At 44.8% G+C, this 23,618-nt stretch overlaps 1 protein-coding gene and 1 long non-coding RNA gene across 3 annotated transcripts in view; one reads left to right on the top strand and one right to left on the bottom strand.

Moving 5' to 3' along the window:
- Nucleotides 1-7,884: 7,884 nt before the first annotated feature.
- Nucleotides 7,885-17,712, bottom strand: LOC125151194 (uncharacterized). Of its 2 annotated transcripts, none has more exons than XR_007146685.1 (3): nucleotides 17,557-17,712; nucleotides 10,421-10,632; nucleotides 7,885-8,972 (listed from the first exon to the last, which is right to left on the bottom strand). It is a non-coding gene; the product is annotated as an uncharacterized LOC125151194 (long non-coding RNA). The 2 variants fall into 2 exon arrangements; XR_007146684.1 differs by having other exon boundaries at nucleotides 10,489-10,632.
- Nucleotides 17,713-18,033: 321 nt separating this feature from the next.
- Nucleotides 18,034-23,618, top strand: part of WIPI1 (WD repeat domain, phosphoinositide interacting 1) — a 30,868-nt gene continuing 25,283 nt past the window's right edge. The window contains exon 1 of the mRNA XM_047832122.1: nucleotides 18,034-18,207. Coding sequence (XP_047688078.1) covers nucleotides 18,128-18,207 — 80 coding nt within the window. The 5' untranslated portion in view covers nucleotides 18,034-18,127. The remainder of the gene's footprint in view (nucleotides 18,208-23,618) is intronic.

The raw sequence follows: 23,618 nt of genomic DNA, 5'->3' as shown, positions 1-23,618 counted from the left end.
GAGGTACAGTTTATCTCCCTGCAGTGGCATTACCGATAGCTTTTAGTTAGTTATGTTTTTGTGACTTTTATTAACAAAGCAATGTTGTGAGGTCTCACCACGTGCCTGGCACGTACTGTGTGCATGATCGTCTTATGAAAGCCACACATCAGCTCTGGAGGGTAACCAGCATTAGCACACCCGTTAACACTTCGGTAGTTAAGGTATATTAGATGAGTGACTTCTGCAAGGTCACAGGCAGTCAGCAGCAGAAGCACATTTCAAACTCCAGTTGGATTCTGGAGAGAAAGTACAGCCACACTATGTTCTTACTTTCTACGGTGTGCTTAATATATTCTTCTACTAGGAAGAGAGAGGGGAAGAGCTTATTTAAAAGGAAAAGGGGAGGAGGAGGAGGGGGAGGAGAAGGAGGAGGAGGGGGAGAAAAAAGGAAGAGGAAGAAGAAGAAGAATTTCCTAATCGAGAGCTCGTGTCTCCTGGCACTATAGCAGACTTCAGCCTGATGATTTTCATAGAACAGTCCCCCGGAAAGCCATTAGCTTTCAAGACTTCATAATCAGGCAGACATTTAAAAAGTCTCATGGGGTTTCTCTGCCTAGCCCAGACATCAGTGTGACTAATGCGAAATTGATTGCAAAGTGGGCTGTTTCCTGAAAGAATCTTTTCTTTCATTTTGATCAATCCAGGGTTCACTGAATCACTAAATATGTTATGGACCGCAGGGCTCGATTGTTGAGCTCAAAGTGTATATATCTTTAGAATCAGTGACACGAACACAATGTTTTAAGTGATGAAAACGTAGCTCTTTTAGGCTTTGCGAGAATAATCGGAACGTTTCCTCCTTTATTCACGCAGTGTCCGAAAGCTGTGGATGCAAAATGAAGTCATTGCCTCTGTGGTACAGGCATCACCGCCATTTTTACAAACGGAGAGCGAGGAAGAGAGAGAAGTAGGGAGGTTTAGAAGGTCCCACCTCCAGAATAAAAGATCCAAGTGTCAAAATAACAAGCGGTCGCTTTAAGGGAAATATTTCTAGAGGGCTTAACTCAGGGGAAGTAACAGGTGTCTTCTTTTAACTTTGCCTTCTCTCTTTTACAAAGCAAACCTCCTGCTGTACGAATCCAACATAATCCAAGCAGACGGAGTCACTCTGAGGTCTAAGGATAATATCCTGTTCCGTCAGGGCTGGTTCGGGAGGTCACTTGGCATGGGTTACTCTCTGTGGCAGTGGGATCAGTCATGGTCTCTGACTCTCCGACTGTGTGGAGCTTGATCTTGATCTGTCTTCCTAGACACTTAAAAACTGCACACACTTCAGGTGTCCGAGGTGATGTTTTAATATAAGTATACCTTATGTAATGATTACAATTAAACTAGTTTATATATCCATCACCCCACAGTGTGTGTGTGTGTGTGTGTGTGTGTATTTTCAATAACTTCATTTTAATGTTAAAAACATTTTTTAATGTTTTATTTATTTTTGAGAGAGAGAGAGAGAGAGAGAGAGAGAAAGAAAGAATGTGAGTGGGGGAGAGGCAGAGAGAGAGGGAGACACAGAATCCGAAGCAGGCTCCAGGCTCCGAGCTGCCAGCACAGAGCCCTACGCGGGGCTCAAACCCACGAACTGTGAGATCGTGTCCTGAGCTGGAGTCGGACGCTTAACCAACCGAGCCACCCTGACTCCCCAAATGTTCTCTTTTTCTGCATTTAACATGCTGTCTGTACAACCAGTCTATGGGTTTGTCATTTCAATGATCCTATTTTTCATTTTTGGAAGTTAGTTGATTCTTTTAAAAATATATCAGTCTTTTAAAATTCTAGGGTCTTGGTTATTTACCCTTAGTTTTGATTTTCTCTTTAATGTCTTCCCTTATGAAAGTCCTTTTCATACTGCTATGTCATCCAAAGTTCTTGCGTGCTAATATTCTATTATGAGCTCATCTTCTGCATAGAGCTATCTGTGGGAATCCCCTGTGGCCTGAGTTATAGAGTGTCCCTGCAGGGAGCTTCTCATTTCTTCTGCTGGGTACCCCAGAGATATCATTATCCTGGGACTTTTTAAAATGTTAATGTATTGGGGCACCTGGTTGGCTCAGTCGGTAGAGTGTGCAACTCTTGATCTTGGGATTGTGAGTTCGAGCCCCACGTTGGGTGTAGAGATTACTTAAAAATAAACTCGTTAAAAAAATGTTAATGCATCAGTTCAAGGTTCCCAGACAACCCAGCTAATGTACATTTGAGGTCCAAACCCACTTGCAGTACAGGCTAGAAATCTCAGGGTCTCAGAGGAGATTTTCAGTTTTATCCAGTATTCAAAGACAAGCTTCTCTGTTTCCCTAAGTTATTGGATGGTTCTCCATGAGATGACATAAAGATCATAATTGAATAATAATAGGAAATGTAGACGTACAGTAGGTCTTGGTTCTTTTTATTTTTTTAAGTTTATTTATTTTTGAGAGAGAGAGAGAGCAGGGGAGGGGCAGAGAGAGGGGAAGGAGAGAAGCCCAAGCAGACTCCACGGCTGTCGGCACAAGAGCCTGACTCGGGGCTTACACCCACGAACCGTGAGATCATGACCTGAGCCAAAGTCAAGAGCCGGATGCTAAGCAGCTAAGCCACCCAGGCACCCCAAGTCTCGGTCCTGATGAGAACAAAATTTACATGATCGTTGAAGCAACGTCAGAAAACACCAAAGTAAAGATGCAGCAGACAAAGGAAGAGAATTAAATGAGCAGGAAGTGGTGAATAGAAGGGTATCTAATATCCCCTGATGGTCTGTGAGATTTTATGCATGACGGGAAAAGAAATAAAGGCTTATGGTATGACCACTGGTGTCACATACAAAGCTGACTAGGGAGGATTTTAATATTCCTATATTATGGAGGAAGAGGGGATTTAAGATTCCACTCTCACCCAAGACAAGTAAAAGCAATGTCTAAAATTTGCCAATGAATAAACAACACAGGGCATGTTACTTAGATATACTGAAGAATCCAGAATTCAGGAGCACCCAGAAGAAAAGACACTGGAAGTAAATACACACGGTGTGTGAGCTTAGGATGAGGAGATGTGAGGTATGGGTCTGTCCCTTCCCATTATAAGTTATTTTGTAGCCTTTGATTGTTTCATCTGGATTAAAATTTTAAAAATAAGCTTAGGGGCGCCGGGGTGGCTCAGTCAGTTAAGCGTCGGACTTCGGCTCAGGTCGTGATCTCACGGTCTGTGGGTTCGAGCCCCGCGTTGTGCTGAAAGCTCAGAGCCTGCTTCGGATTCTGGGTCTCCCTCTCTTTCTCTGCCCCTCCCCCACTTGCACTCTGTCTCTTTCTCAAAAATAAATAAACATTAAAAACATTTTAAATACATAAAAAATAAGCTTTACAAAAAACATACTATAATGTCTAAAAGCATAGTTAAGAGATATAACTTCCAAATCAAAATAGGTTAAAAGGGGGTGAAGTAGGCAATCATGAATATTAATCAATGAGAGAAACAGACGGGTAGGCAAACATGGCAAATAAAAAGTACAAAATCAAATGACAAAAATAATCCAAAATTGGCCCAAACCATTATCAAGAAGATCCAAGATTTAAAACAATGTCACTGAAAAGTTTGATTTAATCGATATTGGAGAGAGAGCTCTGCGCCCAACAATTATTACACTGACATTATTTTTAAACACTATAGAACATTTGCCAGAATTGACCAAGAGACACACACACGCGTGCGCACACACACACACACACACACACACACACACACACGCATTAGGCTGCAAAGGTAGGGCGTCAACAAAATCAAGTGACCCAAAAATTCCACATCACATCACCATGTTCTCTGCAAAACTTGAAATCAACTTGAAGGATAGTAACAACAGCTTGACATGTTTAGAAATTTTGAAATATTCCTTAAATATAAATACAAATACAAATATAAATATAAATATACAACACCATAGTGGAAACTAGAAAATATTTAGTCTGGGGCACCTGGGTGGTTCATCACTTAAATACCTGACTTCAGCTCAGGTCATGATCTCATGATTCATGGGTTCAAGTCCCATGTCAGGCTTTTCGCAGACAGCCTGCTTTAGATTCTCTGTTCTCCCTCTCTCTCTGCCTCTCTCTCTCTCTCTCTCTCTCTCTCTCTCCCTCTCTCAAAAATAAAGGAACATTAAAAAAAAAGAAATGCATCTAGTTTAGGAATTAGGTTGAAGGTTGGTGTCCTTTGGTTCTTATTTGATAAGCTGGCTGACAGGCTGGATGGGGGGCTGCAGGAGGTTGAACATTCTGCTGAACCACCTGACATCCTGCTCGGCTGAACATTCATCATGCGACCGGAGACAGCCCTGCCCGCCCGCTGGCCGTCAGCCTTCTCACTATGCGTGACATCAGGCAGCCAGGGATCAAGCAGGCCCCTGGGACCCCGCTGTCCAAGTCACCCAGCCCTCACCTCCTCCTGTACATGCACGGATGTCCAACGCAGGAAGTAACCTCTTCAATCCTGAGGAAGCACACCTCATCATTTTAAAAACAGCACCAAATGACAGCGGACTCCCTACCTTTCCAAAAACATAGCTGAGGGGAAAAAAAGCAGTGTTCATCTGACCCAATGCTCTAAATCTAGAAATTTTCCAGGCTTTACATTTTTTCAGCTGAATTGAAGAATGCTAAACCATACCTAACTATGTATACTATAAAATGAATATAACAGGGTGCCTGGGTGGCTCAGTCAGTTGAGCGTCCGACTTCAGCTCGGGTCATGATCTCGCTGTCTGTGAGTTCGAGCCCTGCGTCGGGCTCTGTGCTGACAGCTCAGAGCCCAATTTGGATCCTCTGTCTGCCTGTCTCTCTCTCTCTCTCTGTCCCTTCTGCGTGCACGCTCTCTCTCTCTCAAAAATAAACATTCGCTCTCTCTCTCTCAAAAATAAACATTAAAAAATTATTTAAAAAATAAGGGCGCCTGGGTGGCTCAGTCGGTTAAGCGTCCGACTTCGGCTCAGGTCATGATCTCGCAGTTTGTGAGTTCAAGCCCCGCGGTGGGCTCTGTGCTGACAGCTCAGAGCCTGGGGCCTGCTTCAGAATCTGTGTCTCCTTCTCTCTCTCTCTCTCTGCCCCTCCCCTGCTCACGCTCTGTCTCTCTCTCAAGAAAACAATGAATAAACATTAAAAAAAAAATTTTTTTTAAGCTGCCCTAATGGGAAAGTGTTAGGCAAGAAAGAAGTCCTGGGATGTCACCGATGAAGACTTCACCCTTCTCTCACTAATCCCCTCTCCTGGCCCCCGACTCGGGAGAAAACAGGGGCGAGGCGGGAAGGAGAAGGCAGGGAAGAGGAAAAGAGAAGCTTGACGGTTTTGAACTGGCTATGAGAGGGACATCTACTCTCCGGAAGGACTTGAAAAGTCAGGGGATCTACCCATGCCACATCTGAAGGGGGTTTGATTACAGAAAAATAAACTATCTCCTGTCCATCCCTCCATCAGGTTCATGGAAGAAACCAGCTACACGTGCACAAGACTGCACGCATTTTAAAAACAGAAATAGACCGGCGCTTCCCTTATGTTTTCACGTAACAATGTATCTTACACTTGGTTTCAGTACGAAAGGGCTGCCTCACTCTGTTTAATGACTTCATAGTATTCCGTCTATAATGTACCACAATTGATGTAACCCGTCCTCTGTTGAGGCATATTTCATTGCTCTCCAATCTTTTGCTGTAAATGTACTCCTTTCAAATCACAAAAAGGTGCATTAACTTCTTCAGCTGTACATCACTGAAAGAAAAAAACCGCAGGGGCACCCGGGTGCCTCAGTCAGTTAAGCGTCCAACTTCGGCTCAGGTCACGATCTCACTGTTCATGGGTTCGAGCCCCACGTCAGGCTCTGTGCTGTCAGCTTGGAACCTGGAACCTGTTTCAGATTCTGTTTCTGTGTCTCTCTGCCCCTCCCCCACTTGTGCGCGCGCTCTCTCTCTCTCTCTCAAAAAAAAAATAAACCTTAAAAAAAATTTTTTTAAAAACTGCGTTGTTTGATTCCTTGATTCTTTTGTACAAACCTGCAAGGTGAATTTTCACCGTGAACTCCTCACTGTTGCTGGGTTTTTGCCGCCCTACTGTGTTCATCTACATTTGATGGTAAAAGAGGCTTGAATATGTCCCATCTCTTCTCTGTCACTTATTAGCTTGGTGACCTTGGACAGATTGTTTAAGTTTTCTGAGCTTCCATTTCTTTATCTTTGAAATGAGGTTAATAATTCCTTCCTGCAAATGTTATTATAAAAAATAGAGATAATCTTTGGAAAATAGGGAGCACAGAGTCTGTGCTCAGTAAAGGTATATGTTTTTATTATTGTTGTTCTTGTTTGCGTGTGGATGTGTCTTGAGTGTAACAAAGTATTAACTTTTGGTTTGCTTTTCCGTCACTCATCACCCACTATGCATCTTGGCCGCTGCGGCGATGATATAGTTTTGGGAAATATAAACGTTTTATTTTTAAAAATTGTTTTTAATGTTTATTGTTTTGAAAGAGAGAGAGAGTGTGGGGGGGGGAGGGGCAGAGAGAGAGGGAGACACAGAATCCGAAGCAGGTCCAGGCTCCGAGCTGTCAGCACAGATCCTGACGCGGGGCTCGAACTCACCAACCGTCAGATCATGACCTGAGCCGAAGTTGGGCACTCAACCGACTGAGCCACCCAGATGTCCCGGAATATAAACATTTTAATAGTAAGCTAAGCAAAGGGAGATAACAGGGCGAATACAGTGTTTAAAGGTGATGTGGTTCAAAGGGAAAGAAAAGTATTCCTCTCTGTTAATGTCAGCCATTCATTCTCAAAGGGTGCTTCGAAGACCTCTGGGGCCACCCAAGAATCTCTTGGGGCATCTGCAAAGTCAAAACTATTTTTAAAAGAACACTAAGATACTGTTTGCCTTTTTCACTCCTATTCTCTTACAAGTCCACGTGATGTGTGATATCATCACCGATTGAATGAGGACGCAGATGTGAGAATCCAGTTGTCTTCTACTGAGCCAGACATTAAAAAGATTTTTTTTTAGTGTGAAACAATACTTGGGGCGCCTGGGTGGCTCAGTCGGTTAGGTGTCCAACTTCAGCTCAGTCATGATCTCAAGGTTTGTGAGTTCAAGTCCTACGTTGGGCTCTGTGCTGACAGCCCGGAGGCTGGAGACTGCTTCGGATTCTGGGTGTCCCTCTCTCTCTGCCCCTCCCCAACTCATGCTCTGTCTCTCTCTCAAAAATAAAATAAACATTAAAAAATTTTTTCTTAAGGAAAACAATGCCTCTCATGTCCCTGTCATTTTGTTTATTTGAGAAACAAAAAAAATATGGTATGAATGTTAACATATAATGGGTTTATTATTTTTAATGAATTAGTAAATGAATATTTTGAACTCTTCTCAGTTTTCATTTCTATCACACTAAATAATGACAGATATGACTCACATGAACACTAGCTCTCTGGGTCTTCAACAACTTTTAAGGGTGTAAAGGGGGTCCCAAATCTCAAAAGCCACTAACATAGTTGATTGGTATTTGGTCACAATACTAGCTCCATTTGGACAATATCATTGTTCAAGAGAGACAAGAAAATGACACTTAGAAGGAGTGAATGGAAAGCTAATTTTCGTATGATGTTTTAATGACTGATTCTGTAAGTCAGTCGGCAAATATTCCATGAGCACCTATTATGTGGACAAGCATTGCTCTGGATGCTGGGAGAAGACACATAAGGCCCTGCTCTCACAGCGCCTGAGTGGCTCAGTCGGTTGAGCGTCTGACTCTTGATTTTGGCTCAGGTCATGATCCCGGGGTCATGGGATGGAGACCTGAGAGTTGGTCTCCACACTGAGTGTGGAGCCTGCTTTAGATTCTCCCTCTCTCCCTTGCTCATGTGCGTGCTCTCTCTCTCTCTCTAAAAATAAAGAAATAATTTAAAAAAGACTTTTCTTTAAAAAAAAAAAAAAAAAAAGACCCTGCTCTCAGAGTTTACTTTCCAGATAGAGGAGATAGACAGTGAATATGTAAGCAAATAAACAAGGTAATTTTAGGTTGTGATAACCGTTTTAAAGAAAATACACAGGCTAATGTAATTAGAATCTCTGAGAACAGAAGGACTTGGCCTATGTAGGCGTGGGAAACTGCATTCCTGGGTCAAGGGGACCTAAGAATCTATACTATATTCATGGATTGGGAGAAAAGAAGAGTCAATGCACACAGTGGTGCAAAATAAGTGATTCCTGACCTTGGTATGGGATAAATCTGTTTTTAAAGACCAACTCTCCCACCATTCTCTAGAGTTGCTGAAGCAGGATTCTTTCAAGAGCTCAGGAGAAAGAGATCCTATCAGGAATGCCAACAGAAGGTAGTGTTGATGTGCTCTGGCATGAAAGACAGAGGCAGGCAGAGCATTCCAGAGAGTGAGGTCAGACAAGGGTCATCTGTAGATAGAGGCTGACTTAAACCTCCACATATGGGAACAGATGCCTACGGAGAAAGTGGAGAAAGAGGGCCTAGGAAATCGCCACTTTAAACATTTTCGGACATGTCTCGTCCACTTGGTATCTTTCCTAAAGGCTCTGAAACAGTCTCGGGAGCCAAACTTCTATATATAAAAAAAAAAAAAATTAGAAACCCACCAAAGGCTGTTTCTGACCTCAGAGAAATGATGAAAAGTCAAAGTCATACCCGGTTGAGACACGCAGCAGCGAAAACGCTCCGTCTCGTTTTTGGAAAACACGCCAGCTTCCCATTCCTCGTGCATATTTGCAACCAATAAGCAAAATCGCAGATCACGTACATAATAGGTGGCAAAATAAGCTGGTGGGTTCCGCGTTAGCCGGGGAGCACTTGCCAGTTCACGTTTCCATTTATAACAGAGGCTCTCACTCATCAGCAATGTGGGACGTGGAGCTGCTGAAGGCGGCTCAGCACAAGCACCAGCCTCCTTTCCGGTAGTGTTCCTAAAATTAAAGGAATACCAGGACATTCAGTCCAGCTCTTCGCCAACTGACACATTTTTCGTTACATCTTACCTCCTCTCATGGCCTCAACTATTACCTCGCCACCAATGATCCTGGATCTCTCTCTCTCTCTCTCTCTCTCTCTCTCTCTCTCTCTCGATCCCTTATAATGTACCCTATGCCCAGATATCAGCTGCCCCTGAAACACCCACAGGATCTTCCCAGTTTAAAGAAGCAAAGGGCTCCGGTTCCCAAAGGACCTTGTCCTTTGTGTCTTTAGTTACGTGATTAGCACTGTTCTCACCCTAACAAGAAACCTGCAGAATGGAGATGCCCCAGCTGAACGGAAGCTGGGGTGTAATCATGTCCTGGGGTACCTGAAGACCATGTCCCAGCATCAAGGGGTCTTAGCTAGGAGAATAAACGATAAGAATGGAAAGAACAGGGGCACCTGGGTGGCTCAATCGGTTAAGCGTCTGACTTCAGCTCAGGTCATGACCTCACACTCCGTGAGTTCGAGCCCCGTGTTGGGCTCTGGGCTGACAGCTCAGAGCCTGGAGCCTGCTTCGGATTCGGTGTCTCCCCCTCTCTCTGCCCCTCCCCTGCTCACGCTCTGTCTCTCTCTGTCTCAAAAATAAATAAAAACATTAAAAAAAAAATAAAAAAAAGAAAGAATGGAAAGAACAAGCCAGAAAGGGCAGCCCAGGGTCTGCCTCAGATTGTTCCCCTGACTTGGCCCCGCCCTGGACTCACATTTCAGCTGTATGGGTTGAAGCTGAACAAGTTTCCATACGATACAAAGCTTTGTTGCCCACCTGCCAGAGCGTGACCCGGAATGGGTGTGGGAGCCTTGAAAATACAGCACGGCCTTGGTTCATTGCGAGCTATATATATATATATATATATATATATATATATATATATATATATAAATATATACAGGGCACCTGGGTGGCTCAGTCGGTTCAGTGTCTGACTTCAGCTCAGGTCGTGATCTCACGCTTCGTGGGTTCGAGCCCTGCATCGGGCTCTGTGTTGACGGTGCAGAGCCTGCTTGGGATTCTCTCTCTCTCCCCCTCTCTCTGCCCTCTCCTGCGTGCGCGTGCTCTCTCTCTCAATAATAAGTAAACTTAAAAATATATATATAATCCGGAATTCCATTCCAAGATATACTGAACACAGGTACAATGGAAAGACGATCGAAAACAGGTCCTCAAATAATCGCGCACACGCACGTGTTCATAGTAGCACTGTTCACAAGAGCCAAGAGGTGGACACAACTCAAATGTCCACCCGCTGACAAATGGATAAATTAGTTGTGGTATATACATATAACGGAATATTATTCAGCCGTAAAAAGAAATGAAATACTGATACAGGCTACACCCTGGATGAGCCTTGGAAGCGTTATGCTAAGTAAAAGAAGCCAGACGCCAAAGATCACATACCGTAGAACCTCATTTCTATGAAGCATCCAGCATATTTTCAAAAAATATTTGGCAATATAGTCTCTCACCACTTTCACGGACCAGACATTGTGTTCCACTTGGTACGCAAGACGTTTTAGCGGGGCACGGTATCTCTGCCTTAGACTCAAAGAATATGATGGTAGGAAGTCGTTATTTTGTCCAGCTCTTCTTAAACTTTGATCTACAAAATCCTAGGGGCAGATAGATAAAGCTGTAGGTCAAGACCACCAGGTTCAGCCAGTCGATGTTCATTTTCTTCACTTGGTGCAGCAAGGGAAAACGTACACCAAATGAACCACGGTGGCTGTAGGAAGGGGGTTTTCATGTGGGGTTCTGGGTTTGTGCTGAGTGACTCTAAGGTGGGAAGGGCAGGGGATACAGGAATCGGGCCCGGACTGCCAGTGGCCGTGAAGTGGCGTGGTTTCATAACGGAGGAATGGAGCGAATCTGCGGAAGGTACTGATAAGAAAGAATTAGTCACTCAACGGTAGCTCCTTTGCAGTTGTGGTGTGGCCTTGGGAAAATCACTGCTTTCTGTTGGCTTTGGGCTCGCGTCATTTATGACTGTCGGGAACATCACAGTCTGCTTATCAGCGCTGACTTTCGTTTCTCGGGTCCCGCAAGAAGGTAGTGGGTATTGCGGGAAGAAAGAGATCTGTGTAAGCCTGGAAAGTCCTCGTTAAACAACGTGAAATAAACAATAAACTGGGGTTTGTGGAGTTTTTAAATGTGCTAAAGGGAACTCTGAATCTCCCAGGGCACCTTTTTTTAAAATGTTTTGTTTATTTTTTTTTTAATTTTTTTTTCAACGTTTATTTATTTTTGGGACAGAGAGAGACAGAGCATGAACAGGGGAGGGGCAGAGAGAGAGGGAGACACAGAATTAGAAACAGGCTCCAGGCTCTGAGCCATCAGCCCAGAGCCCAACACGGGGCTCGAACTCACGGACCGCAAGATCGTGACCTGGCTGAAGTCGGACGCTTAACCGACTGCGCCACCCAGGCGCCCCTAAAATGTTTTGTTTATTTTTGAGAGAAAGAGAGTGAACAGGGAAGGTGCAGAGAGAGGGGCGGGGACAGAGGATCTGAAACGGGCTCCACGCTGTCAGCACAGAACCCGACACAGGGCTCGAACTCACAAACTCTGAGATCATGATCTGAGCTGAACTCGGACGCTCAAGCGATTGAGCCGCCCAGGCGCCCCTCCCAAGACACCTTTAATTTGTTTTCAGCACAGCTGCCTGAGTGATTCTGTTCAAATACAAGTCCAAATATCCAGTGGCTCCTCATCCCTCCTCCACATGCCCAAGCATGACCATTCCGACCTCTTTTCCTACGTATCTGCCCCTCTTCTCTCTCCTCCATCCACCCTTGCCTCCTCCATGTTCCTCCTGCCAGGAATGCTTTTCCCCCTCATGTTCCCTTCTCTCCTTCAGGTCTTTGTTCAAATGGAACCTTCCAGCGACACCTTCCCTTCCTACTCTTTATCAAGCCCTCCTCTCCCCAACACCTCCCACATCCCTTCCAACGGCTTTATTTTTCTCCTTGGCACTCATGGCCATCTGAGATACTCTCCATTCTGTTTTTTCTTGTCTCTGGTCTCTGTGCCCATACAAGCAGGGATTTTTCTTTAATTTTCCCCATGGCGCATCCCCAGGACCCGCAACCATGGCGGGCACATAACAGGCACTGAATAAAAATGTGTCAAATGAATGCATGGGCAACCCCCTTCTAAACTTCTTCTGCAAGAGAGTGGTGAGCGAGGTGTCTGTATCTTCCATGTATAGACAGGAAAGAAGTTCTGGAAGAACACAGGAGAGCCTGGAACTCCTCTTCCACGGTTTGGTGATTAGCTCTCCGTGTCTCCTGAAGCCAGTCTTTCCTACAAGGTTGCCCTACCGGGCTGGAACTAAATACAGCAGGTCGCTAGATGGCACTGTTCACCAAGAATAGTGGGATTCTTAGCCGATGGCCTTTGAAATCACCTTTTCCCTAGAAGTGAAGAATTCCAAGGAATGGTTACCATTCTTCACACTCTCTCTCTAGCCAGGAGGAAACCCAGAGTCCCACGGCACCACTTACGAACTAGCCACCCTCGCCCATGAGCGCAGGTTAACTAACCCTTTACCTCGGAGCAAAAGAGGTTCTTAGATACTTCCAGTAGTACCCATGGCAAGCATAAGCAAAGCTTTGCCCCCCTTGAAAAGGTGCCCTGCCCCTTACACTTGGCCCGTGGCCCTCTTGGCATAAGCCTGTCTCTTTCCCTCCACCCTTGCCTCTCTGTCTCCTTAGAGAATGGAGTTCAGGTCACACTGCCAGTTCTGTTCCCAGCTTTGAGCAGTCTGAGAGGAAGCATGGAACACGGGGTGACCTGGAAATACAGTGGAAGGGACCGAGGGCAAATATATCTCCATCGCAAACAGCCCTAGGACCTTGAGCAACTTATCCAACATCTCTCAACCTTGGTTTACGCGGTTGTGCCATGGGGATAAAAATCCCTGGGACAGGACAGGTAATAAACCTTAAATGAGAAGAGGTATGAGCTTTCAAGCCAAGCTTTCTATAAAGCTTTGCTTTCCATTTCCAGATATCACCTATATTTATACTCTAAAACTTAAGCCAAGGCAGTCGGTTGACCTGATTAACACTTCTCTGCAATCCTGGCTGGTCTTAAGATGTCCCAGTGAGGGGCGCCTGGGTGGCCCAGTCGGTTAAGCGTCCGGCTTCAGCTCAGGTCACCATCTCGCGGTCCGTGAGTTTGAGCCCCGCGTCGGGCTCTGGACTGATGGCTCAGAGCCTGGAGCCTGCTTCCGATTCTGTGTCTCCCTCTCTCTCTGCCCCTCCCCCGTTCATGCTCTGTCTCTCTCTGTCTCAAAAATAAATAAAACGTTAAAAAAATTTTTTTTAAAAGATGTCCCAGTGAACAAAAACTCCATGATGAACCTCCTCTCTGCATCGTCTTGACTAATAGATGGTTAGCTCAAGTTATGTCTGCAAATGCGCACACAGAAAGCTACTGTCTTCGTGAACGTCAGCCGATCAGCAAGTATTTATGGACAACTTGTAATTTTGCCTCAGTGTTTTAAGAAGATTATTCTGGAAGCAGAAATAAGAGAGCTGCGAAAGAGAATGCGGTCAAAGACACTGCAGTTCACTCTTTAATGAAGTACCCTTGTTTCTTGCTCTTGAGAGGAAATATGGAAGTCGAGGACTATTGGAACGGCTGTTGGCTTTTTAATTGATAAAACCAGAAATAATGGTTCCATTTGGGGAGCAAAGGCACATAATGGGAACTGTTCATTCATGGCAGCCGTGCTTTACCACGCAGATTGTGCCAATGATTAGTAACAAAAAAGCCCAACTGTGCCTGCTGTTTAGCCACACCTCTGGCCGGACACTTCCTGTTTGCCAATCTGACGGGATCACCTGCTTTCCCAGAGATTACCCTACGTTTCAACCCCTTACCTTCTACCCCAGATCGGCAGGACTGACTCCCTGAGCTTGCGACACATCACCCTTCCCTCTCCCTACCCCCCAAGTCTCACCTATTCTACACTGTCCCCAGAATCTCCCTCCTTTATTCTGTTCTCAAAGTACCACCATACACTTGTCTCTTCCGGTTCTACTCTTTCTCAGCTCACGTTCTGAGTGCTGAGACGCATCAGAAAAGGAAAAGGAGCTATTCCCTGTGGTTTGATCTTATAAAAACAGAATGGATTTTATGAAAAGAAGAAGTGGACAGGAGTGGTATTTGCTCACCTCGTACTCACTCTAATTATAGCCAGTTGGGTGTTATGGGCAACCATATTGGGTGACATGAGGGTTGCATCAGACAGGATGTCCCATTTCCAACTTCCCCTGTTCATGCCCTATGCATTCCCTAATCAGCATTTTAAAATTACAACCTGATTGCTGAACAAATAGGAAGTCTCCCCATTAGCTGAATTGTGGCCTGCAATTTTGTATATTACCAAGAACACTTGATTCCCAAGCTCAGCTTTATTCTTCCGGATTTTGCTGACTTACTGTTTCCCCAGAAGTAATGGACATTTTGTTTGAGAAAAGATAGACATTTAGGAAATTTCAATTGGAAGAAAGGCAAAAAGCTGAAATCTTGTTTTTCCTGCGGTAAAGTGTCATATTCCCCTCTTCCTCCAGATAGCCTCGGCTCCTGTTATGTAGTGTTGAAATTTCCGTTCCAAGAATGTGGAAGGATTAGGATGCCATAAACCCAGGGTTTAAATCAGGAGTGTCCTCAGGGCGCCGGGGTGGCTCAGTCGGTTAAGCGTCCGACTCTTTTTCTGCTCTGGTCATGATCTCACGGTTTGTGAGATCGAGCCCCGAGCCCAGCTCTGTGCCGACAGTGTGCCCAGCCTGCTTAGGATTCTCTCTCCCTCTCTCTCTGTCCCCGCCTTCTCTCTGCCCCTCTCCGGCTCACGTGCGCACGTGCACGCTCTCTCTCCCCCACAAAATAAATAAACTTAAAAAAAATAAATAAATCAGGAGTTTCCTCTCCCACGGAACCTAGAACTAGGACTCAGAAAAAGAAAAATCAGCCTGATATTAAAGGAATCCAACACCTTCAAATCTATTTGCAGCCTTTTCTTTAGATGTTTATGCCAGTAAATTTCTGGGAATTATGCCTCACACAGAGGTCACACACTGGACCTCCACAAACCACATCCAGCCAGCTCGTATATTTAATTTGGCCTTCACAGTGTTTTTTAAAAATAAGAATTGGTCATCAACCTTTTAAATTTTTACATAAAATATAGGTTTATATAAAATAAATAGTTATGTTAAATTTATTTATATAAAAATACAGATTTCTGTATCGTCTTGGGAAAAAATAAAACCGGATGAGGCAGCCCTGGAATGTTATTTCCACATGGGTAGTGGTGGATGGTGGACCATTAACTCAGTGGGAAACATACAAGGGGGATCATTCAGGAAGGGTGGGGCTGGAAAGATGATCAGTTTCCTCCCTGAGGTACATCTCTAGGCTTGAACTGGAATTCCAATGAGCATTCAGTTCACCTCACTCCCTAAATACCCGCCCAAATATCTGGTTTCTGAAAGCAGCACCACGAGCTTCCACTTTCCCAACGGCGATCCTAACTACGGAATCAGCGTGGACGTTTCCCTCTTCTTCTCTGCTATACCACCCCTCCCCCATCAGCTACTATCTGTGGTTTATTCTCCCCAAACTTTACTGGGCAATAAGATAGCTACCAGCCGCATGAGCGCTTAAAAGGTGGCTAGGTTAAATGGAGATATGCTCTAAGTGAAAAAGATACATTGGATTTTAAATACCTACACTAAAAAAATAGTACTTTAAACTAGCTGATTAAAATTAATTAGTTAAAACAATAAATAAACTAGCTGATTAATAGTTTCACATGGGCGACCCATTAAAATGAGATTTTTGACATATTGTGTTAAAGATATTATTAAAATTAATTTACTTAGCTCTTTTTATCTTTTCAAATGTGGCTTCTAGAAAATGTTAAATTACATATGGGGTTCACATCTGTGGTTGACATTACCTTTCTTTCTTTCTTTCTTTCTTTCTTTCTTTGGTTTGTTACCTTTCTATGGGACAACACTGCCTCAAAATAGCTCTTCATGTGACATGTTAGTGGTGCTAATTATAGCCACAATGGCAATCATATTACAATACATGAATGTCAAATCAACATGCTATACACCTTCAGTTTACACAATGTTATATGTCAAATATATTTCAACAGAAAAAAAAATTTCGCTTGGGTTTGTCTTCAACTTTCCAGCCTTGCTGCCATGCAATAGTTCGCATCTCATATCCCTTTACTCCTAGAATTTCACATTGGCCGAGGCTTTTTCCCCTTCTAATCTGTTCTGCACACCCTGGCCAAGTTTATCTGCCTAAAACACGGCTTTTATCATGAAACGCTCCTACTCAAACACTAACACCAGCTCCCAACTCTAGCCTATAAAGTCCGAACTGTTGAGAATAACAACTTGCACTTTACAAACCGAATTTATTCTGTCCTTTATTGAATTTTCCAAACAACGGAGCACCTAGCCTACCAGATTCCTGGTTTTCTAAATGCCTGAGCTGGGGGTGGTGAGAAGCACTTTTGATCTTAGAGGTTACAAAGATGATGCAGTTAAAGCATCCAAACAGAAGCTCTTTTCGCTTACGATAGTTTCTACAACACCTCACAACCGACTGAAGAGCATCCGCGGATCTATGAGCTAAACTATTTTAACATCAGTTGAGAGAAAGAATAATAGCGTGAACTGAACAAACTGTTACATTTGCATTTTGGAAAACCCAAACTGGATATGCAACTAGAAAAGCTTAAATGAAATAATGCGCTTCACTCATCCATTATAGGTCCAAGCTCCCAAAGTGTGTGTGTGTGTGTGTGTGTGTGTGTGTGTGTGCGCGCGCGCGCACGCACATACACACACGTATATATAGCTTTGTCACAAAATAAATTTTAATAATGCCAATTTGAAATACTGTGGTATAACAATTAAAATGCCATCTCAACTTGAAAAGCACGAATTAAAAATCCATCAGGAATTATATAAATCCAAAGCCAGCAGAGCTACTGATTTATAAAGTGTGTTGGGTATTCTACACGGCAACTTGAATTTAGCTTGGGAAGAGAGACTTGTCAGGATTTATCTCAAATATGTGAGTTTTGAATTGTGCCATCTTCAAGACCTCATCCCTTTCATCAAACACGCCACCTTATAGACATTTTCTTCCTTCCCCCCCCCCCCCCCCATTATAGATCAGATAGGTTTTGCCAAATTCCCTAGGAGAATTTCTTGGTGCACGAAGCTTGAGTTGAGACAAATCCACATTCTACCGTTTATTCTGTTACTTCAGACAGATTACTTAATTGTTCAGTTGCTCCTTATTAAAACTGGGCAGAAAGTATATATTCTTGTTTCATAGGAATTCTAAGAGATAACATACACGGTTAGCACAGCGCTGGGCATGTAGAAAGAGTTCTCAACAGCAGGGCAACCGTGAAGGTAACATGCGATCTGTCTGGCTTTTCTCAAAGCAGTTTGAAGACTCTGTAAAAGGGTGGGGCTTTGGCGTCTCACGCTACTAACCTCTGTAAGTTTAATAGACGGAGAGCTACATGCGACAGGGGTCTGGGTGGGGTGGGACGGAGCGCGTCCGCCCGCCCCCTCAGCCGCAGCTCCACCGCAGATGCCAGAAGGTTGCCACCAGGTCGGGCCTCAGTTGCACTGGTTCTTCCGGACTTCCGCTTCGCAGCCTCTGGCAATGAAAACACTACCACGTGGCCTGCAGCCTTTGCGTCACCCTCCTTCGCCCAATGGAGAGCCGCGTCGCTGAGCTGGGGGCGGGTCGCTACCAGGGCGGTCCAGCCCACAGCTGTCGTCAATTGGCCAAGGGGGCGCGGCGGCGTAGACTCATAGCCAATGGCGGCCGAGGGTGGGGACCCCACCCCCTCGGCTGCCGGGTTTGGCTCGGACGCGCCGGAGGATCTGGGCCGGGCGTGGGGGCGGAGCGAAGCGGGGACGGGGCGGAGCGAAGAAGGGCAAGGCGGGGCCAGGAGCGGAGGAGGGGCCGCGACCCGGCCCGCGGAGCCGGCGCCAGCGGGCTGCTGAGGTGGCTGTCGCCGGCTCGGAGCTGCGGCTTCCCCGGGCCGAGCCCCCGATGGAGGCCGAGGCCGCGGATGGCCCCCCGGGCGGGGTCGAGGCGGTGCTCAGCTGCTTCTCTTTCAACCAGGACTGCACGTAAGCCGCGGCACCTGCCCTGCGGGGAGCTGGGGGGCAGAAGTCGCGAGCAGGGGTCTTGTCCTGTCGGCCACTTGTAACGGGAGTGGCGCGGGCCTGCGCCTCCAGAGGGCCGCGGCAGCGCGGCAGGGGCGGCTCCCGGCCCGCACGGTCTGGGTGGGCTCCCTCTCCCCCTGCGGGTGTTCGAGCGCCCCCACCCCCGCTGTGGGCTGAGGGCCAGGAGCGGCCGGCCGAGCACGAAGGGAGGGAGTTCGCGGGCGCAGTGGGGCTGAAGAAGGCTACGGATCCAGTGGGGGCAGAGGCTAGTGCCCGAGTGGGGGTCTCGGGAGGAGGGGCAGAGGCCAAAACAAAGGAGATGGGCGAGGAGGGGGAAGTTGCAAGTTGACCCTAGGCGAGGTTGTTGGGGCCCAGGAAGATGAGAGTACAGGAAAAACTTTCCCATTTGTCCTTGAGCATCTCAACGTGGCATCTGGGCAGGGCCTGGGACAAAGAGGCAGCCTATCCGTGCGGCCAGGCCAGCCCTCGTCCCAGCCCAGCTCGGGGCATCTCGCCTTTCCACCCCCTCTCACTGTGTTCACACAGCCCCCTGGGCGAGGCAGAATCCTCTTCTCCGAGTCCCCGAGCCCTTTCCCGGGCCCCGGCTGCCTTCTCTGAGAAGCGCGAGCTCCACCCTGTTGCTTTTTGAGTGCACTTGTAATGTTTCACTTCGATGTGCACATTTGGACTTTGGCCAGAGAGTTAGAGGCTGAACCGTATTTCAGACCTCTCAAAGATTCAGTCCTTTACAAGTGAACGCCTGCTTCCTTACCTCTTTGCGTGGAATTGTTAGACGCCAGTCCTGGGGACCATATGGAATAATCTCTTGGGAATGTGCACCCCGAGCATCAAGCAGGGATGACTACTTTTCCAGGTTCCCACTTCCTGCTGTACCAGTTTCTGTCGTGTTCCTTGTTTGGAATCGGCTTCAGGCTTGTGCTTTGGCTGCCTGTGACTGGGCTGTGCTAATATTGAACATTCACTGGTGTAATTAAGGCCATCCTGTACCATAAGTAACTCTGGCTTCCATTCCCTTTGTGTTTCTGTTTAAAAACACCCTATGCCAAACAATATGCCTTTGTTTGGGAAAAAAAAAAAAAGTATGTGTAATCGGGTAATTGGGTAGCTGGACGGCTTGGTTAGATGAGTGACTTTTAAGCCTTTTTTGACCACAGTCCACAATAAGAAATGCATGTTACAACATCCCCTGATACCCACATACATAGACTGTCTCCCAAAGGTGATTCATTAAATAGTGTTTACTCTTTCTATATAGTGTGATACCTTCTTTTAAAGCTGTTTGTGACTCATGAGCTGTTTTTAAGATCTCCTCATGGGTTGAGACCCGCAGTTTACAGAAATGATGGTGTAGATAAAATTCTGACATTTTGTAAGATGCATTTTGCAAGAGAGGATGGCTGTTGAAATGCCAGAGTGTTTTCCTTCCCAACCGAACACAGGACAAGGAAAGGAGTCAGTTTGCTAGTTCACAGTAAATGTTCGAAATTCTGCTTTATAAACATTGTGTATCAGATTTTTTTTTTTAAGTGGGGTTAGTTTTTACTCTGGGTGAGTCCCAGCTTTCTATGGCACTTGGGTAAGAATATTATTTTCAGAGCTGTTGGGTGCTTGGAAAGTTAATTTCCTTCGTCTCTATGGTCAGTTCTGTTTTCTTGGATGAAGGCTTTGCTGGACAGCTCTGTCTCACCTATAAATAAAAGTTTTTGTCAGAGTCAGTTGCTTTGAGCCACAGAGGATATGACATTGGATTTTAAAATAAGTCAAGCCCCTTACGTATGCATTTAGGAGTGTCAGTGTGTCTTTCTTTGTAAGTGCAGGCTGAGTTTGGAATCCAGTAGTGCAACTAACCTTTACGAGTCTTCTTTGATCATACTTCATGCGCGGCACTGTGCTAGGCACTGTGGGTACATTGTTTCATTTGACTGGCGGCACATATTTGTCCCAAGCTCTATTCCTGTGAGAGGTGATGAGAATTTATTTATTTTTTTCTGCAGGAAGCCCTTATGGATAAAAATAGGATTTTAGTCTGGATTCCTTGATTCAGCCTCCTTTGTGGCCATTGCTCAACATTTAAAACACAATAGTAACCACACTGCTATTTTTTCACGTATAAAATTCTTCAGGGAGCAGGCCTTCTGTGTGAATTTTTTTTTATTTTTATTTTTTAAAGACTTTATTTTTAAGCAATCTCTACACCCAACGTGGGGCTAGCAGTCACGATCCCAAGATCAAGGGTCACACGCTCTACCGACTGAGCCAGCCAGGCATCCCTGAAAATTATTTTAAATTACCAAATCTTTCGGTTAATATCACAAGACTCTCATTACATTTTTCCCTTACTTACAAGCTTTAGAAACCTCAGTTGCCGCTAAACTTGTCTATATTTATGTGAAAAAGTCCATGTGAAGAAAGTTTAAGGACAGTAATCACTACAGGGCATATCAAAAAAGTTTTTTGAATCATAGAATAAAAAGGAGGTTTTTAAAGTGCAGGTGCCATTGACACATGCAGCATTATATTTGTTTCAAGTGTACAACCTATTGTAATTCAACATTTGTATACATTGGGAAATGATCTCCACGATAAGCCTACTAACCCATCTGTCAACCTACACAGTTAATGCAATATTACTTATTGTTTTTCCTGTGCTCCACGTTCGTCCCCATGATGTATTTACTTTATAACTGGACGTTTGTATTTCCTGATCTCCTTCACCAATTTCATATCCCCCCCCCCCCCAAAAAAAAACCCTGTCATCTGGCAACCACCAGTCTATTCTCTGTAACTATGAGTCTGGGTTTTGTTTTGTTTTGTCTTTCTTAGACTCCACGTATAAGTGAAATCATGTGATATTTGTCTTTCTCTGTCTGACTCGTTTCACTTAGCACAGTGCTCTCATCCATGTTGTCGCGAATGGCAAGATTTTGTTCTTTTTTTATGGCTGAGAAGTGGAGTGTGTGTGCGTGTGCACACGCCCATGTGCATGTGTGCACGCATGCCGTGTCTTCTTTATCCGTTCATCCACTGCTGGGCACTTGGGTCGTTTCCATATCTTGGCTGTTGTAAATAACGCGGCAATGAACATACGGGCGCATACATCTTTTCGAATTAGTGTTTTCAGTTTTTCTTCTGAAAGATACCCACAAGTATTTTTTGAGGAATCTTCATGCTGCTTTCTGGCGTGGCTGCCCCAGTTTGCATTCATACCCATAGTGCACGAAGATCACCTTTCCAACACATCCTCGCCGACACTTGCTATTTCTTATCTATCTATTTATTTATTTATTTGTTTATTTATTTTATTTATTTATTTATTTTATTTATGTATTTTTGGGACAGAGAGAGACAGAGCATGAACGGGGGAGGGGCAGAGAGAGAGGGAGACACAGAATCGGAAACAGGCTCCAGGCTCTGAGCCATCAGCCCAGAGCCCCACGCGGGGCTCGAACCCACGAACCGCAAGATCGTGACCTGGCTGAAGTCGGACGCTTAACCGACTGCACCACCCAGGCGCCCCTCTTATCTTTTTAATAACAGCCATTCTTACAGGTGTAAGGTGGTATCTCATTGTGAATTGGATTTGCATCTCCCTGATGATCGGTGATGCCGAATGTCTTTTGATGAATCTGTTGGTTATCTGCACGGCTGCTTTAGAAAACTGTCAATTCAGATTCTTTTCCATTTTTAACCAGGTTGTTTTTTTGTTATTGAGTTACATGAATTATATATTTTCTTTATACCTACAAAGTTAATGCAGTATTATCTACTGTACTATATATTTATATATTTTTATAAATAAAAATATATTTATAAAAATATATTTAAAATATTTTATATGCACTTAATATATATTTACATATTTATTTTATATATTTATATATTTGTTTTATATTTTACTTACATAAAATATATTTATATGTATTTATTTTATGTATATTTATATACATTTAGTTTATATATATTTATTGTATCTATATTTTACATATTTATTACATATACTTCTATATATTTGTTTTACATATATACACTCAAAGATAATATGTATTTTCTTATTTTATATTATACCATATACAGTATATATTTTGGATATTAACCCTTTAAGGGACATACAATTTGCAAATATTTTCTCGCATTCGGTGGGTTTTTTCATTTTGTTGATGGTTTCCTTTGCTGTGCAGAAGCTTTTTAGTTTGACGTAGTTCTTTTTTTTTTTTTTAATTTTTTTTTCAACGTTTATTTATTTTTGGGACAGAGAGAGACAGACCATGAACGGGGGAGGCGCAGAGAGAGAGGGAGACACAGAATCGGAAACAGGCTCCAGGCTCTGAGCCATCAGCCCAGAGCCCGACGCGGGGCTCGAACTCACGGACCGCGAGATCATGACCTAGCTGAAGTCGGACGCTTAACCCACTGCGCCACCCAGGCGCCCCTAGTTTGACGTAGTTCTACCTGTTTGTTTTTGCTTTTGTTTCCCTTGCCTCTGGAGTCAGAGCCAAAAAACATTGCTAAGACCCCTGTCAAGGAGCTTGCTGCCTGTTTTCTTCTAGGAGTTTTATGGCTTCGGGTTTTCTGTTCAAGTCTTTAATCCATTTTGAGTTCATACTTGTATGCGGTATAAGACAGTAGCCCAGTTTCACTCTCTTGGCTGCGCGTGGCCGTGTTGTGAACTTGTAAGATGCCGGGGGCGCGCCTCTCGCCTCTCCAGGTGCCCTTGGTCATCACTGACGCTGCTCCAGCACCTGTCCCGCCCCTCAGGTCAGCCCCCCAGCAGGTGGAGGACTGCGGGACCCAAGCAACTACCTCACTGATTGAAAGTTGACCGCAGCCTCCTCTCCCTGTGTCCCGGGGAACAACAAACGTTTGGGTAGAAAAAAAACAATTCCAGGGAAAACCACATGACCTCCTCTTTTTTATTTTTAGGCTGATGAAACAAGAGCCTCGGCCATCAGGCTCGCCCCAGTCAACTGCTTATATTAGTATATGCTTCCCTGTGCAGAACGGATCTCACCTTTTCAAAGACCTGCTTCAAATGGGGAAGCCGGGCTAATTTTTAGTCCACTTAGGACTATTTTAAGGTCTCTTTCGGCTCTGACATCCCATTTTCCCAGGGTGGAGGTGCGCCAGGTCGGAGCGCTTTTTCTAAGTGTGTCCTGTGTGAGATTTTGCTCATCGCTGAGGTGTTGAGGGCAAATCGGGAGGGATCTGGATGGGGGGGGGGGGGGGGTGTCCCAGCTGCGAACAAAATGGACTCATTTGCTTTCATCCTGTGGCCAAAGAAACTGGCCAAGGAAACGGTCTTTCTGTATCTATTGGTCGAAAGTGAAAAATTAAGAAAACAAGATTTATTTAGCCCA

Source organism: Prionailurus viverrinus, chromosome E1, assembly GCF_022837055.1.
Source record: "Prionailurus viverrinus isolate Anna chromosome E1, UM_Priviv_1.0, whole genome shotgun sequence".
Classification (NCBI taxonomy): Eukaryota; Metazoa; Chordata; class Mammalia; order Carnivora; family Felidae; genus Prionailurus; species Prionailurus viverrinus.
Note: the sequence above shows the minus strand (reverse complement) of the source record. Positions and strands in the feature narration are given on the sequence as shown.